The following is a 17,057-nucleotide window of genomic DNA, read 5'->3' as shown; positions in this document are numbered from 1 at the left end:
GTAGAGGTGACTGACTGCAGGTAGAGGTGACTGACTACAGGTAGAGGTGACTGACTGACTGCAGGTAGAGGTGACTGCCTGACTGCAAGTAAAAGGTGACTGGCTGCAGGTAGAGATGACTGACTGCCGGTAGAGGTGACTGACTGACTGCAGATAGAGGTGACTGACTGACTGCAGGTAGAGGTGACTGACTGCAGGTAGAGGTGACTGACTGACTGACTGGCTGCAGGTAGAGGTTACTGGTTGCAGGTAGAGGTGACTGGCTACAGGTAGAGGTGACTGACTGCAGGTAGAGATGACTGACTGACTGACTGCAGGTAAAGGTGCCTGGCTGCAGGTAGAGGTGACTGACTGACTGCAGGTAGAGGTGACTGACTGCAGGTAGAGATGACTGACTGACTGCAGGTAAAGGTGACTGGCTGCAGGTAGAGGTGACTGACTAACTGCAGGTAGAGGTGACTGACTGCAGGTAGAGGTGACTGACTACAGGTAGAGACGACTGACTGACTGCAGGTAGAGGTGACTGACTGCAGGTAGAGGTGACTGACTGCAGGTAGAGGTGACTGACTACAGGTAGAGACGACTGACTGACTGCAGGTAGAGGTAACTGCCTGACTGCAAGTAAAAGGTGACTGGCTGCCGTTAGAGATGACTGACTGACTGCAGATAGAGGTGACTGACTGACTGACTGCAGGTAGAGGTGACTGACTGCAGGTAGAGGTGACTGACTGACTGACTGACTGACTGGCTGCAGGTAGAGGTGACTGGTTGCAGGTAGAGGTGACTGGCTACAGGTAGAGGTGACTGACTGCAGGTAGAGATGACTGACTGCAGGTAAAGGTGCCTGGCTGCAGGTAGAGGTGACTGACTGACTGCAGGTAGAGGTGACTGACTGCAGGTAGAGATGACTGACTGACTGCAGGTAAAGGTGACTGGCTGCAGGTAGAGGTGACTGACTGCAGGTAGAGGTGACTGACTACAGGTAGAGACGACTGACTGACTGCAGGTAGAGGTGACTGACTACAGGTAGAGACGACTGACTGACTGCAGGTAGAGGTGACTGGCTGCAGGTAGAGGTGACTGACTGCAGGTAGAGGTGACTGACTGACTGCAGGTAGAGATGACTGGCTGCAGGTAGAGATGACTGGCTGCAGGTAGAGGTGACTGACTGACTGACTGCAGGTAGAGGTGACTGACTGCAGGTAGAGGTGACTGACTGCAGGTAGAGGTGACTGACTGCAGGTAGAGGTGACTGACTACAGGTAGAGATGACTGACTGCAGGTAGAGGTGACTGACTGTCTGCAGGTAGAGGTGACTGGCTGCAGGTAGAGATGACTGGCTGCAGGTAGAGGTGACTGACTGACTGACTGCAGGTAGAGGTGACTGACTGCAGGTAGAGGTGACTGACTGACTGCAGGTAGAGGTGACTGACTGCACATAGAGGTGCCTGACTGACTGCAGGTAGAGGTGACTGACTACAGGTAGAGATGACTGACTGCAGGTAGAGGTGACTGGCTGCAGGTAGAGATGACTGACTGCAGGTAGAGATGACTGACTGATTGCAGGTAGAGGTGACTGACTGCAGGTAGAGATGACTGACTACAGGTAGAGATGACTGACTGCAGGTAGAGGTGACTGACTGACTGCAGGTAGAGGTGACTGGCTGCACGTAGAGGTGACTGACTGCAGGTAGAGATGACTGACTGACTGCAGGTAGAGATGACTGGCTGCAGGTAGAGGTGACTGACTGACTGACTGCAGGTAAAGGTGACTGACTGCAGGTAGAGGTGACTGACTGCAGGTAGAGGTGACTGACTACAGGTAGAGATGACTGACTGCAGGTAGAGGTGACTGACTACAGGTAGAGGTAACTGCCTGACTGCAAGTGAAAGGTGACTGGCTGCAGGTAGAGATAACTGACTGCAGGTAGAGGTGACTGACTGACTGCAGGTAGAGGTGACTGACTGACTGACTGCAGGTAGAGGTGACTGACTGACTGCAGGTAGAGGTGACTGACTGACTGACTGCAGGTAGAGGTGACTGACTGACTGACTGACTGCAGGTAGAGGTGACTGACTGCAGGTAGAGGTGACTGACTACAGGTAGAGATGACTGACTGCAGGTAGAGGTGACTGACTACAGGTAGAGGTGACTGACTGACTGCAGGTAGAGGTAACTGCCTGACTGCAAGTAAAAGGTGACTGACTACAGGTAGAGATGACTGACTGCAGGTAGAGGTGACTGACTACAGGTAGAGGTGACTGACTGACTGCAGGTAGAGGTAACTGCCTGACTGCAAGTAAAAGGTGACTGGCTGCAGGTAGAGATGACTGACTGCAGGTAGAGGTGACTGACTGCAGGTAGAGGTGACTGACTACAGGTAGAGACGACTGACTGACTGCAGGTAGAGGTGACTGGTTGCAGGTAGAGGTGACTGACTGACTGCAGGTAGAGGTGACTGACTGCAGGTAGAGGTGACTGACTACAGGTAGAGACGACTGACTGACTGCAGGTAGAGGTAACTGCCTGACTGCAGGTAGAGGTGACTGCCTGACTGCAGGTAGAGGTGACTGGCTGCAGGTAGAGATGACTGACTGACTGCAGGTAGAGGTGACTGGCTGCAGGTAGAGGTGACTGACTGCAGGTAGAGGTGACTGACTGTCTGCAGGTAGAGGTGACTGGCTGCAGGTAGAGATGACTGGCTGCAGGTAGAGGTGACTGACTGACTGACTGCAGGTAGAGGTGACTGACTGCAGGTAGAGGTGACTGACTGACTGACTGCAGGTAGAGGTGACTGACTGCAGGTAGAGGTGACTGACTGACTGCAGGTAGAGGTGACTGACTGCACATAGAGGTGCCTGACTGACTGCAGGTAGAGGTGACTGACTACAGGTAGAGATGACTGACTGCAGGTAGAGGTGACTGGCTGCAGGTAGAGATGACTGACTGCAGGTAGAGATGACTGACTGATTGCAGGTAGAGGTGACTGACTGCAGGTAGAGATGACTGACTACAGGTAGAGATGACTGACTGCAGGTAGAGGTGACTGACTGACTGCAGGTAGAGGTGACTGGCTGCACGTAGAGGTGACTGACTGCAGGTAGAGATGACTGACTGACTGCAGGTAGAGATGACTGACTGCAGGTAGAGATGACTGGCTGCAGGTAGAGGTGACTGACTGACTGACTGCAGGTAAAGGTGACTGACTGCAGGTAGAGGTGACTGACTGCAGGTAGAGGTGACTGACTACAGGTAGAGATGACTGACTGCAGGTAGAGGTGACTGACTACAGGTAGAGGTAACTGCCTGACTGCAAGTGAAAGGTGACTGGCTGCAGGTAGAGATAACTGACTGCAGGTAGAGGTGACTGACTGACTGCAGGTAGAGGTGACTGACTGACTGACTGCAGGTAGAGGTGACTGACTGACTGCAGGTAGAGGTGACTGACTGACTGACTGCAGGTAGAGGTGACTGACTGACTGACTGACTGCAGGTAGAGGTGACTGACTGCAGGTAGAGGTGACTGACTACAGGTAGAGATGACTGACTGCAGGTAGAGGTGACTGACTACAGGTAGAGGTGACTGACTGACTGCAGGTAGAGGTAACTGCCTGACTGCAAGTAAAAGGTGACTGACTACAGGTAGAGATGACTGACTGCAGGTAGAGGTGACTGACTACAGGTAGAGGTGACTGACTGACTGCAGGTAGAGGTAACTGCCTGACTGCAAGTAAAAGGTGACTGGCTGCAGGTAGAGATGACTGACTGCAGGTAGAGGTGACTGACTGCAGGTAGAGGTGACTGACTGCAGGTAGAGGTGACTGACTACAGGTAGAGACGACTGACTGACTGCAGGTAGAGGTGACTGGTTGCAGGTAGAGGTGACTGACTGACTGCAGGTAGAGGTGACTGACTGCAGGTAGAGGTGACTGACTACAGGTAGAGACGACTGACTGACTGCAGGTAGAGGTAACTGCCTGACTGCAGGTAGATGTGACTGCCTGACTGCAGGTAGAGGTGACTGGCTGCAGGTAGAGATGACTGACTGACTGCAGGTAGAGGTGACTGGCTGCAGGTAGAGGTGACTGACTGCAGGTAGAGGTGACTGACTGTCTGCAGGTAGAGGTGACTGGCTGCAGGTAGAGATGACTGGCTGCAGGTAGAGGTGACTGACTGACTGACTGCAGGTAGAGGTGACTGACTGCAGGTAGAGGTGACTGACTGACTGCAGGTAGAGGTGACTGACTGCACATAGAGGTGCCTGACTGACTGCAGGTAGAGGTGACTGACTACAGGTAGAGATGACTGACTGCAGGTAGAGGTGACTGACTACAGGTAGAGATGACTGACTGCAGGTAGAGATGACTGACTGATTGCAGGTAGAGGTGACTGACTGCAGGTAGAGATGACTGACTACAGGTAGAGATGACTGACTGCAGGTAGAGGTGACTGACTGACTGCAGGTAGAGGTGACTGGCTGCACGTAGAGGTGACTGACTGCAGGTAGAGATGACTGACTGACTGCAGGTAGAGATGACTGACTGCAGGTAGAGATGACTGGCTGCAGGTAGAGGTGACTGACTGACTGACTGCAGGTAAAGGTGACTGACTGCAGGTAGAGGTGACTGACTGCAGGTAGAGGTGACTGACTACAGGTAGAGATGACTGACTGCAGGTAGAGGTGACTGACTACAGGTAGAGGTAACTGCCTGACTGCAAGTGAAAGGTGACTGGCTGCAGGTAGAGATAACTGACTGCAGGTAGAGGTGACTGACTGACTGCAGGTAGAGGTGACTGACTGACTGACTGCAGGTAGAGGTGACTGACTGACTGCAGGTAGAGGTGACTGACTGACTGACTGCAGGTAGAGGTGACTGACTGACTGACTGACTGCAGGTAGAGGTGACTGACTGCAGGTAGAGGTGACTGACTACAGGTAGAGATGACTGACTGCAGGTAGAGGTGACTGACTACAGGTAGAGGTGACTGACTGACTGACTGCAGGTAGAGGTAACTGCCTGACTGCAAGTAAAAGGTGACTGACTACAGGTAGAGATGACTGACTGCAGGTAGAGGTGACTGACTACAGGTAGAGGTGACTGACTGACTGCAGGTAGAGGTAACTGCCTGACTGCAAGTAAAAGGTGACTGGCTGCAGGTAGAGATGACTGACTGCAGGTAGAGGTGACTGACTGCAGGTAGAGGTGACTGACTGCAGGTAGAGGTGACTGACTACAGGTAGAGACGACTGACTGACTGCAGGTAGAGGTGACTGGTTGCAGGTAGAGGTGACTGACTGACTGCAGGTAGAGGTGACTGACTGCAGGTAGAGGTGACTGACTACAGGTAGAGACGACTGACTGACTGCAGGTAGAGGTAACTGCCTGACTGCAGGTAGAGGTGACTGCCTGACTGCAGGTAGAGGTGACTGGCTGCAGGTAGAGATGACTGACTGACTGCAGGTAGAGGTGACTGGCTGCAGGTAGAGGTGACTGACTGCAGGTAGAGGTGACTGACTGACTGCAGGTAGAGATGACTGGCTGCAGGTAGCGGTGACTGACTGACTGGGTTAGGGTAGAGATGACTGACTGACTGGGTTAGGGTAGAGATGACTGACTGCAGGTAGAGGTGACTGACTACAGGTAGAGATGACTGACTGACTGACTGCAGGTAGAGGTGACTGACTGACTGCAGGTAGAAGTGACTGACTGACTGACTGCAGGTAGAGGTGACTGACTGCAGGTAGAGGTGACTGACTGACTGCAGGTAGAGGTGACTGACTGCAGGTAGAGGTGACTGACTGCAGGTAGAGATGACTGGCTGCAGGTAGAGATGACTGGCTGCAGGCTCTCCTCCCTGATTGGCTGTGTCTGGATTAGCAGGATCTCTGTGTTTTAATGGGATTATAAAGAGAGCAGCACATACTGACACGTTTACCTCCGAGCTGACATTGTACCACCTGCGGATTATAAAAACCACTCTGATGTCAGAGTCTTGTGAGGGAAGCGCCGGCTCCAGGCGTTGAGGACACCCAGGATAGATGAACAATACCAGACCTCCATCTGAGAATCATTTAAGAGATTTCATCACAGAAAGTAACCCTAACCCTAAAGCCTTCAAGGCTTTAAATATCATGGAAATTAATGATTCCACTCTTGACCTGTGACCCCTGAAGCCCCCTTATTGACCTCTGACAGTCCCTGCACCATGATTTGACAACTCTTCTAAAACCTAGAAGATTAAGATTAATCATAAACAGGTTTTAAAACCCAAAGAGAGAGACATGGCCCACTGAGTTCTCGATCTTTAGGATATTTCTTTCTGCAGCAGCATCTCAGCAGCAGCAGCAGCCTCTCAGAAGCAGCATCAGCCTCTCAGCAGTAGCAGCAGCAGCCTCTCAGCAGCAGCAGCCTCTCAGAAGCAGCATCAGCCTCTCAGCAGTAGCAGCAGCCTCTCAGCAGCAGCAGCCTCTCAGCAGCAGCATCAGCCTCTCTGCAGCAGCTGCCTCTCTGTAGCAGCAGCCTCTCGGCAGCCTCTCAGCAGCAGCAGCAGCCTCTCAGCAGCAGCATCAGCCTCTCTGCAGCAGCTGCCTCTCTGTAGCAGCAGCCTCTCGGCAGCCTCTCAGCAGCAGCAGCAGCCTCTCAGCAGCAGCCTCTCAGCAGCAGCCTCTCTGCAGCAGCCTCTCAGCAGTAGCAGCAGCCTCTCAGCAGCAGCAGCCTCTCTACAGCAGTCTATCAGCAGTAGCAGCAGCCTCTCAGCAGTAGCAGCAGCCTCTCTGCAGCAGCCTCTCAGCAGTAGCAGCAGCCTCTCAGCAGTAGCAGCAGCCTCTCTGCAGCAGCCTCTCAGCAGTAGCAGCAGCCTCTCTACAGCAGCCTCTCAGCAGTAGCAGCAGCCTCTCAGCAGCCTCTCTACAGCAGCCTCTCAGCAGTAGCAGCAGCCTCTCAGCAGCCTCTCTGCAGCAGCCTCTCTGCAGCAGCCTCTCAGCAGCAGCCTCTCAGCAGCAGCCTCTCAGCAGCAGCCTCTCTGCAGCAGCTGCCTCTCTGCAGCAGCCGCCTCTCTGCAGCAGCCGCCTCTCAGCAGCAGCCGCCTCTCTGCAGCAGCCGCCTCTCTGCAGCAGCCGCCTCTCAGCAGCAGCCGCCTCGCAGCAGCCGCCTCTCAGCAGCAGCCGCCTCGCAGCAGCCTCTCAGCAGCAGCCGCCTCTCTGCAGCAGCCGCCTCTCTGCAGCAGCCGCCTCGCAGCAGCCTCTCAGCAGCAGCCGCCTCTCAGCAGCAGCCGCCTCGCAGCAGCCTCTCAGCAGCAGCCGCCTCTCTGCAGCAGCCGCCTCTCTGCAGCAGCCGCCTCGCAGCAGCCTCTCAGCAGCAGCAGCCTCTCAGCAGCAGCAGCCTCTCTACAGCAGCTGCCTCTCAGCAGCAGCAGCCTCTGCAGCAGCAGCCTCTCAGCAGCAGCAGCCTCTGCAGCAGCAGCCTCTCAGCAGCAGCCTCTCAGCAGCAGCAGCCTCTCTACAGCAGCTGCCTCTCTGCAGCAGCAGCCTCTCAGCAGCAGCCTCTCAGCAGCAGCAGCCTCTGCAGCAGCAGCCTCTCAGCAGCAGCCTCTCAGCAGCAGCAGCCTCTCTACAGCAGCCGCCTCTCTGCAGCAGCCGCCTCGCAGCAGCCTCTCAGCAGCAGCAGCCTCTCAGCAGCAGCAGCCTCTCTACAGCAGCTGCCTCTCAGCAGCAGCAGCCTCTGCAGCAGCAGCCTCTCAGCAGCAGCAGCCTCTGCAGCAGCAGCCTCTCAGCAGCAGCCTCTCAGCAGCAGCAGCCTCTCTACAGCAGCTGCCTCTCTGCAGCAGCAGCCTCTCTGCAGCAGCTGCCTCTCAGCAGCAGCCTCTCAGCAGCTGCCTCTCAGCAGCAGCCTCTCAGCAGCTGCCTCTCAGCAGCAGCAGCCTCTGTACCCTCGCTTCAAAGTCTTTTCTTTTTTAACGTCAACCTGAGAAAAGACGAGTCCGGCTTGGGACAAAACTATTCAGTTTGAAAAACGGGTTAACTCGAGAGCAGATGTCTCGACATATCTGGGCCGTGTTCGAGTCCGACATGCAGCTGCTTTCCTGCATGTCACTCCAGTCCTTTCAAAATAAAGGCAAGAAGCCCCAAAATAAATCTTTCAAACCAAAATGAAATCACAGCGGAGTCGTTCCTCACTCACCTTGGCCGTCCAATCTTTATTCAGGTAATATATGCATGTGACACAGCGGCCGTCACCGTTGGGGTTATCCACATGACGCACATATCCTGTCCCGTTTCCAGGGTAACACGCCACCATCGCCTAAAGAAGAGACGATGAAAAAGGAGCCAGTTCAGTAAAAACAGATTTTTAAGTACCACATGTGTTTCTGTGAGCAGAGAAGGATGGATCAGTGTCTGAAGGACGTTTCTAACAAAGCTAACGGAACCTGCTCGTCTGCTCAGTGTGTCTTTGGTCCCGCCCACTCTGACGGCTGTTGTTAAGGTCAAAGGTTAAAGACGACGTGGTCAGTGTGGGCGTGTCTGCAGTTTGTAACAAACCAAACAACTCTTCATATCCATCTCAGAGCTCGTCTCAGAGACGTGAGGAACGACAACAAAAACATCAGAATGTGTCCTGAACGTAACGAGGAGTTGAAATGAAGGAAATCAGAGTTCAAAGTTCAAACCACAGAAACTTTATAATGTTTAAACCTCCACATGACGGCTAACAGAAACATCTCTCTCCCCAACACACAGGAACACACACACACACACACACACACACACACACACACACACACACACACACACACACACACACACACACACACACACACACACACACACACACACACACACACACACACACACACACACACACACACACACACGACTTTAGAGGGAAACTAAATCTTGTCGTCTGCGTTTCAAACACACGCCTGCTCTCGGTCTCATAAACAACAGCCGTGCGGCGGCGTGAACCCGTGTGTGTTTACTGAGAGAGGAGCTGAGGCGAGAAGCGAACGTGCTCACATGCAGAGGGCAGATTGAGCCCTCATGCTCCTCTCTAAGCTGTGATAGGACGAACAAAAGGCAAGTTCGTCCACATTCTTCCCGACAGTAACCATGGCAACATTATTATAAACAGCGTCTGCTTTAACCCTACGATGGACGTCACTGGAGTTACACATGACCTCTGCTCAGAGGTCTCAATAACAGCACGCCGAGACCCCCCCCCAACCCCCCTTCACTGCAGCTGCATCAGGACAACACGAGGCGCTGACAGTCACTCCTCAAACTTAAATAAAACTTGAGTTTATTGGACTTCAGAAAAGTGGCGCTGCAGCACGTGCAGTGAGAGAGCGAGCTCATCGTGGGTGTGAAGTCGAGGCAAACAAAGAGGAAGAGACGCACAGGGGGCGGGGCTTCAGCAGAAGAAGAGAGGAGTGAACTGGTGTAAACTTTGACTCCTGGCCTCCCTCCAGAGGGAGCAGTGTTTTAATGGTTGTGCTACGTGCAGAGCGTGAGGGAGGTTGGCTGATCCTCTCCTCGCCTCCCCCCCCCCCCGGCTCAGGCTGCAGAAACCAGAGAGGGGAAAACATACTCTGCAAGGGAGAGAGTGTGCACGGGCCAGGACTTTTTTTTATTTAAAAAGAAGGGGAGGGTCTCAGGGTCCTGGAGGTGGGTTAGGGTCCTGACTGTGATGGAGGATGGGGGTCTAATGTCCCGCTGCTGATTCTGAACTCCTTTAAACAGAATATCAAGAGGAACAAAGCGTGAGACGTTTGTGTCTGTGTGGATAAACTGAATAATAGTAGAGGAACTTGGGCCCCTAAAAGTTGAGAGACCCCGAGGTAGAACAAAGCACAACCATATTTTTTCATAACTTGAACATGTCTAGTTTATGAAATGGATAGTTGTATAAAAATATTTTACTGCAAAATAACTTTTTTTGGATGTTTTATGCATCTTACCAAAATACGAAAATAGGTCAAATTAGGGCTTCTCCAAAAGGAACAGCTCTAGCCTTATCACATGTATCTCTGGGAATCAGAATTTCACCAAATTTGGACAGGATGTTCACAGATAGTTATTAGTTACAATTATGCAAAGTTTTTATCAATACCATTTTCAATTTTTGAATTTTTCATACTTAAACACACATGTAGTTTAGGTGGAAATTGAAAATTGAAACAAAAATTCAAAAAGGTATGTATATCAAAGTCTGTCATTTTTTAAGTAAGGACACCAAACATTAAAATATGTCATTTTTATCTTCTTTAGACTGTTATCTCAACATAAAAGCAAGTTATTTGACTTTTCACTTGACCCTATGCTGTCACCAGCCCCTAACAGGAAACTAGTGCAGCCAGGATTTCAGGGCGACCTGGTACAATGGGGCCCTATGGATGTGTATGTGGGAGGAGGTGGCCACAAACAATTGATTAAGACTTAACAACAAGACACAATATAATTGTATTCTGTAATATATATATAATTCAACATTTTATAGTTATTCCTAATACTTTTTGTCTCATATTTTCTATCTTACATATGATTTATATGATGACACTCAGAGTCAACCCGCTGCTTTCAACAATATTGTCACCTATGACATTGTTTCTATTTCATTCTAAAAAAATAAAGCATTGTCTTGACATCAGTTGTGAAATATTAATGAATTAAAAAACAGTATTGATATATATAACCTTGAGTTCTTAGAAATTAAATATACATCATATAGTCTATTTGTATATCGGCTATACAGCCTGTTGTAGTTTTTTTAATGTATTTCAGTCATATAAAGATGGTGTGTAGTCACCATATCTCCTGCTTTTAAGAAGAACCCTAGTTACTCCAGAGGATACACCGGATGAAGGGATAGTTTTTATAATACCATAAGTATGATAAAGTGTTAAAAAAGCTACAATAGCTATTTTTGTTGAATGATTTATCAGGCAACCAATGGAGCTGGGATACAAAACAATTCTTATGATGGCGTAAATGTGTGTAAGGTAAATTAGGATAACAATCATGCAAACATGTTTATAAGAAACTTCTTTATACACTTATTTTACCTCATTATATATAATGACATTTGATTTTAAATGCTAATTACAAAGGATGATTTCCACTTTTAGACAAAATGACTGTGAACCTGAGAGCTTAACACCGTACAACTAAAAACATTTGTATCACACTAAGCATCCCCTGGGGACAAAGTTTGACCTCTTACCTCACAGGAGCTTTAAGAAAACAACTGCTGCAGAAAATATCCATCAACAAAGTCAACCAAACAAACATCACAAACAAATCAAGACACCACAAATAATCAAGACACCACAACCAAATCAAGACATCACAACTAAATCAAGACATCACAACTAAATCAAGACATCACAACCAAATCAAGACACCACAACTAAATCAAGACATCACAACCAAATCAAGACATCACAACTAAATCAAGACACCACAACCAAATCAAGACACCACAACTAAATCAAGACACCACAACCAAATCAAGACATCACAACTAAATCAAGACACCGCAACCAAATCAAGACACCACAACTAAATCAAGACATCACAACTAAATCAAGACACCACAACCAAATCAATACATCACAACCAAATCAATACACCACAACTAAATCAAGACATCACAACTAAATCAAGACACCACAACCAAATCAATACATCACAACTAAATCAAGACACCACAACCAAATCAATACATCACAACCAAATCAATACACCATAACCAAATCAAGACACCACAACTAAATCAAGACACCACAACCAAATCAAGACAACACAACCAAATCAAGACACCATAACTAAATCAAGACACCACAACCAAATCAAGACACCACAACCAAAGACAACACAACCAAATCAAGACACCACAACTAAATCAAGACATCACAACCAAATCAAGACACCACAACCAAAGACAACACAACCAAATCAAGACACCACAACTAAATCAAGACACCACAACCAAATCAAGACATCACAACCAAATCAATACACCATAACCAAATCAAGACACCACAACCAAAGACAACACAACCAAATCAAGACACCACAACTAAATCAAGACACCACAACCAAATCAAGACATCACAACCAAATCAATACACCATAACCAAATCAAGACACCACAACCAAATCAATACACCATAACTAAATCAAGGCACCATAACCAAATCAAGACACAATAACTAAATCAAGACAACACAACCAAATCAAGACACCACAAACAAGTCAATACATAACAACCAAATCAAGACACCATAACTAGATCATCAATAGAAAAGATTGCAGATGGTAAAACCTTACGCAGGCATCAAAATCAATTGTACACCCACTGGCTTTAGTCTGATGAGCATTTAGCGTCTGATCAACATTGCCCTGCCTCCAAATATAATAGACCCCTTCGGATTCTCCATTCATATAATCTATTCTAAGACAAATGACAACATATAACCAAACACACAACTTTTTTGTTTAAAAATAAATTTAGCTAAGTTCTATTGTCTGTGGCTGGATTGCCTGTAGATGGTAATGCCTTTTCCTTGCATTTTGTTGTGTTGGCTGCATGTGGTTATTGTGTCAGTATTGTCTACTTTTTGTTGCCTTGCCTTTATTTTGCTGTATTTGATTGTATTGAATGCATTTCTACAATTCTACAATTTATTTAGCAGACACTTTTATCCAAAGCAAAGTACATCAGAGAGTAAGTAAAACAAAAGCAAGGATCTAGAGAGGAGGAAAACGATGTCAGTAAGTGCAAATGAACAGCTTTAAGTCAGATCGGACCCTAATGCTGACAGGCATTGCACAGAGGCAAAGCACAACATTGACAGCTGTTCTTGGGATCTCAATCAGTATAGAAACCATCTTAAAATCATGTTTATCAAACAAAAACCATCGTCATTACCATCATCATCAATAATAATTAGGTTATGTTGTCTTGATTTGGTTGTGTTGTCTTGATTTGGTTGTGATGTCTTGATTTAGTTATTGTGTCTTGATTTGGTTGTGGTGTCTTGATTTAGTTGTGGTGTCTTATTTTGGTTGTGGTGTCTTGATTTGGTTGTGATGTCTTGATTTAGTTATTGTGTCTTGATTTGGTTGTGATGTCTTGATTTAGTTATGGTGTCTTGATTTGGTTGTGATGTCTTGATTTAGTTATTGTGTCTTGATTTGGTTGTGGTGTCTTGATTTGGTTGTGTTGTCTTTGGTTGATGTGCCTTGATTTGGTTGTGTTGTCTTTGGTTGTGGTGTCTTGATTTGGTTGTGATGTTTTGATTTGGTTGTGGTGTCTTGATTTGGTTATGGTGTCTTGATTTGGTTGTGTTGTCTTTGGTTGTGGTGTCTTGATTTGGTTGTGGTGTCTTGATTTAGTTATGGTGTCTTGATTTGGTTGTGGTGTCTTGATTTGGTTGTGTTGTCTTTGGTTGTGGTGTCTTGATTTGGTTGTGGTGTCTTGATTTGGTTATGGTGTCTTGATTTGGTTGTGGTGTCTTGATTTGGTTGTGGTGTCTTGATTTAGTTATGGTGTCTTGATTTGGTTATGGTGTCTTGATTTGGTTGTGTTGTCTTTGGTTGTGGTGTCTTGATTTGGTTATGGTGTCTTGATTTGGTTGTGGTGTCTTGAGTTGGTTGTGTTGTCTTTGGTTGTGGTGTCTTGATTTGGTTGTGGTGTCTTGATTTAGTTATGGTGTCTTGATTTGGTTGTGGTGTCTTGATTTGGTTGTGTTGTCTTTGGTTGTGGTGTCTTGATTTGGTTGTGGTGTCTTGATTTAGTTATGGTGTCTTGATTTGGTTGTGGTGTCTTGATTTGGTTATGGTGTCTTGATTTGGTTGTGGTGTCTTGATTTGGTTGTGTTGTCTTTGGTTGTGGTGTCTTGATTTGGTTGTGGTGTCTTGATTTAGTTATGGTGTCTTGATTTGGTTGTGGTGTCTTGATTTGGTTGTGTTGTCTTTGGTTGTGGTGTCTTGATTTAGGGATGGTTGTGTTGTCTTTGGTTGTGGTGTCTTGATTTGGTTGTGATGTTTTGATTTGGTTGTGGTGTCTTGATTTGGTTATGGTGTCTTGATTTGGTTGTGTTGTCTTTGGTTGTGGTGTCTTGATTTGGTTGTGGTGTCTTGATTTAGTTATGGTGTCTTGATTTGGTTGTGGTGTCTTGATTTGGTTATGGTGTCTTGATTTGGTTGTGGTGTCTTGATTTGGTTGTGTTGTCTTTGGTTGTGGTGTCTTGTTTTGGTTGTGGTGTCTTGATTTAGTTATGGTGTCTTGATTTGGTTATTGTGTCTTGATTTGGTTGTGATGTCTTGATTTAGTTATTGTGTCTTGATTTGGTTGTGGTGTCTTGATTTAGTTGTGGTGTCTTGATTTGGTTGTGATGTCTTGATTTAGTTATGGTGTCTTGATTTGGTTGTGGTGTCTTGATTTAGTTGTGGTGTCTTGATTTAGTTGTGGTGTCTTGATTTAGTTGTGGTGTCTTGATTTAGTTGTGGTGTCTTGATTTGGTTGTGGTGTCTTTGGCTGTGGTGTCTTGATTTGGTTGTGGTGTCTTGATTTGGTTGTGGTGTCTTGATTTAGTTGTGGTGTCTTGATTTGGTTGTGATGTCTTGATTTAGTTATGGTGTCTTGATTTAGTTGTGGTGTCTTGATTTAGTTGTGGTGTCTTGATTTGGTTGTGGTGTCTTTGGCTGTGGTGTCTTGATTTGGTTGTGGTGTCTTGATTTGGTTGTGGTGTCTTGATTTAGTTGGGGTGTCTTGATTTGGTTGTGGTGTCTTGATTTAGTTATGGTGTCTTGATTTGGTTGTGTTGTCTTTGGTTGTGATGTCTTGATTTGGTTGTGGTGTCTTGATTTAGTTATGGTGTCTTGATTTGGTTGTGTTGTCTTTGGTTGTGATGTCTTGATTTGGTTGTGGTGTCTTGATTTAGTTGTGGTGTCTTTGGTTGTGGTGTCTTGATTTAGTTATGGTGTCTTGATTTAGTTATGGTGTCTTGATTTGGTTATGTTGTCTTGATTTGGTTGTGTTGTCTTTGGTTGTGTTGTCTTTGGTTGTGGTGTCTTGATTTGGTTGTGGTGTCTTGATTTGGTTATGTTATCTTTGTTTGGTTGGTTGACCTTGTTGATGGTTATTTTCTGCAGCAGTTGTTATCTTAAAGCTCCTGGGAGGATTGTTTTGGTTGGTTATGGAGCTCACTTAAACTTATACTGATATCATGAAATGGTTTACAAAAGCAAAGAAGACCTTAAGATAGAAGATATTTTCTTCTGTGAAGTTATTCTTATTCGTTACTGCTTTCAGCGGGTTGGTGTCATTTTCTACAGCCAAGATTGATTAGAGATAGATTGATTTGGTTGTGGTGTCTTGATTTAGTTGTGGTGTCTTGATTTGGTTGTGATGTCTTGATTTAGTTATGGTGTCTTGATTTAGTTGTGGTGTCTTGATTTAGTTGTGGTGTCTTGATTTGGTTGTGGTGTCTTTGGCTGTGGTGTCTTGATTTGGTTGTGGTGTCTTGATTTGGTTGTGGTGTCTTGATTTAGTTGGGGTGTCTTGATTTGGTTGTGTTGTCTTTGGTTGTGGTGTCTTGATTTGGTTGTGGTGTCTTGATTTAGTTATGGTGTCTTGATTTGGTTGTGTTGTCTTTGGTTGTGATGTCTTGATTTGGTTGTGGTGTCTTGATTTAGTTGTGGTGTCTTGATTTGGTTATGTTGTCTTTGGTTGTGATGTCTTGATTTGGTTGTGGTGTCTTGATTTGGTTGTGTTGTCTTTGGTTGTGATGTCTTGATTTGGTTGTGGTGTCTTGATTTAGTTGTGGTGTCTTGATTTGGTTATGTTGTCTTGATTTGGTTGTGTTGTCTTTGGTTGTGTTGTCTTTGGTTGTGGTGTCTTGATTTGGTTGTGGTGTCTTGATTTGGTTATGTTATCTTTGTTTGGTTGGTTGACCTTGTTGATGGTTATTTTCTGCAGCAGTTGTTATCTTAAAGCTCCTGGGAGGATTGTTTTGGTTGGTTATGGAGCTCACTTAAACTTATACTGATATCATGAAATGGTTTACAAAAGCAAAGAAGACCTTAAGATAGAAGATATTTTCTTCTGTGAAGTTATTCTTATTCGTTACTGCTTTCAGCGGGTTGGTGTCATTTTCTACAGCCAAGATTCAGAGTTAGGGATATATTTGACGGTTCAAACTTGGCAGAAGGAGATTTTTCATCAGTAAACACAATTTACACAAGCACAGGACAAGATCAGCGAAGAGATAAGAGGTCAAACTTTGTCTCCAGGGGATGCTTAGTGTGACACAAATGTTTTTGGTTGCAAGGTGTTAAGCTCTCAGGTTCACAGTCATTTTGTCTTAAGTGGAAATCATCCTTTGTAATTAGCATTTAAAATCAAATGTCATTATATATAATGAGGTAAAATAAGTGTATAAAGAAGTTTCTTATAAACATGTTTGCATGATTGTTATCCTAATTTACCTTACACATATTTACGCCATCATAAGAATTGTTTTGTATCCCAGCTCCATTGGTTGCCTGATAAATCATTCAACAAAAATAGCTATTGTAGCTTTTTTAACACTTTATCATACTTATGGTATTATAAAAACTATCCCTTCATCCGGTGTATCCTCTGGAGTAACTAGGGTTCTTCTTAAAAGCAGGAGATATGGTGACTACACACCATCTTTATATGACTGAAATACATTAAAAAAACTTCAACAGGCTGTATAGCCGATATACAAATAGACTATATGATGTATATTTAATTTCTAAGAACTCAAGGTTATATATATCAATACTGTTTTTTAATTCATTAATATTTCACAACTGATGTCAAGACAATGCTCTAATGTTTTAGAATGAAATAGAAACAATGTCATAAGTGACAATATTGTTGAAAGCAGCGGGTTGACTCTGAGTGTCATCATATAAATCATATGTAAGATAGAAAATATGAGACAAAAAGTATTAGGAATAACTATAAAATGTTGAATTATATATATATTACAGAATACAATTATATTGTGTCTTGTTGTTAAGTCT

At 46.0% G+C, this 17,057-nt stretch overlaps 1 protein-coding gene across 3 annotated transcripts in view; it reads right to left on the bottom strand.

Annotated features, from left to right (window-relative positions):
• The window catches only part of egln1a (egl-9 family hypoxia-inducible factor 1a), a 29,798-nt gene that overhangs the window by 7,304 nt on the left and 5,437 nt on the right, over positions 1 to 17,057 (bottom strand). For 2 of the 3 annotated variants that reach the window (XM_061039370.1, XM_061039371.1), the window contains one exon: positions 8,182 to 8,301. The exons of the other annotated variant lie outside the window; for it this stretch is intronic. In XM_061039370.1, coding sequence (XP_060895353.1) covers positions 8,182 to 8,301 — 120 coding nt within the window. The remainder of the gene's footprint in view (positions 1 to 8,181; positions 8,302 to 17,057) is intronic. 3 annotated transcript variants of the gene reach the window in all.

The sequence above is a fragment of the Labrus mixtus genome, chromosome 6, assembly GCF_963584025.1.
Source record: "Labrus mixtus chromosome 6, fLabMix1.1, whole genome shotgun sequence".
In the NCBI taxonomy this organism is placed as follows: domain Eukaryota; kingdom Metazoa; phylum Chordata; class Actinopteri; order Labriformes; family Labridae; genus Labrus; species Labrus mixtus.
The sequence above is the reverse complement of the archived record's forward strand: the minus strand, read 5'-3'. Positions and strand labels throughout refer to the sequence as shown.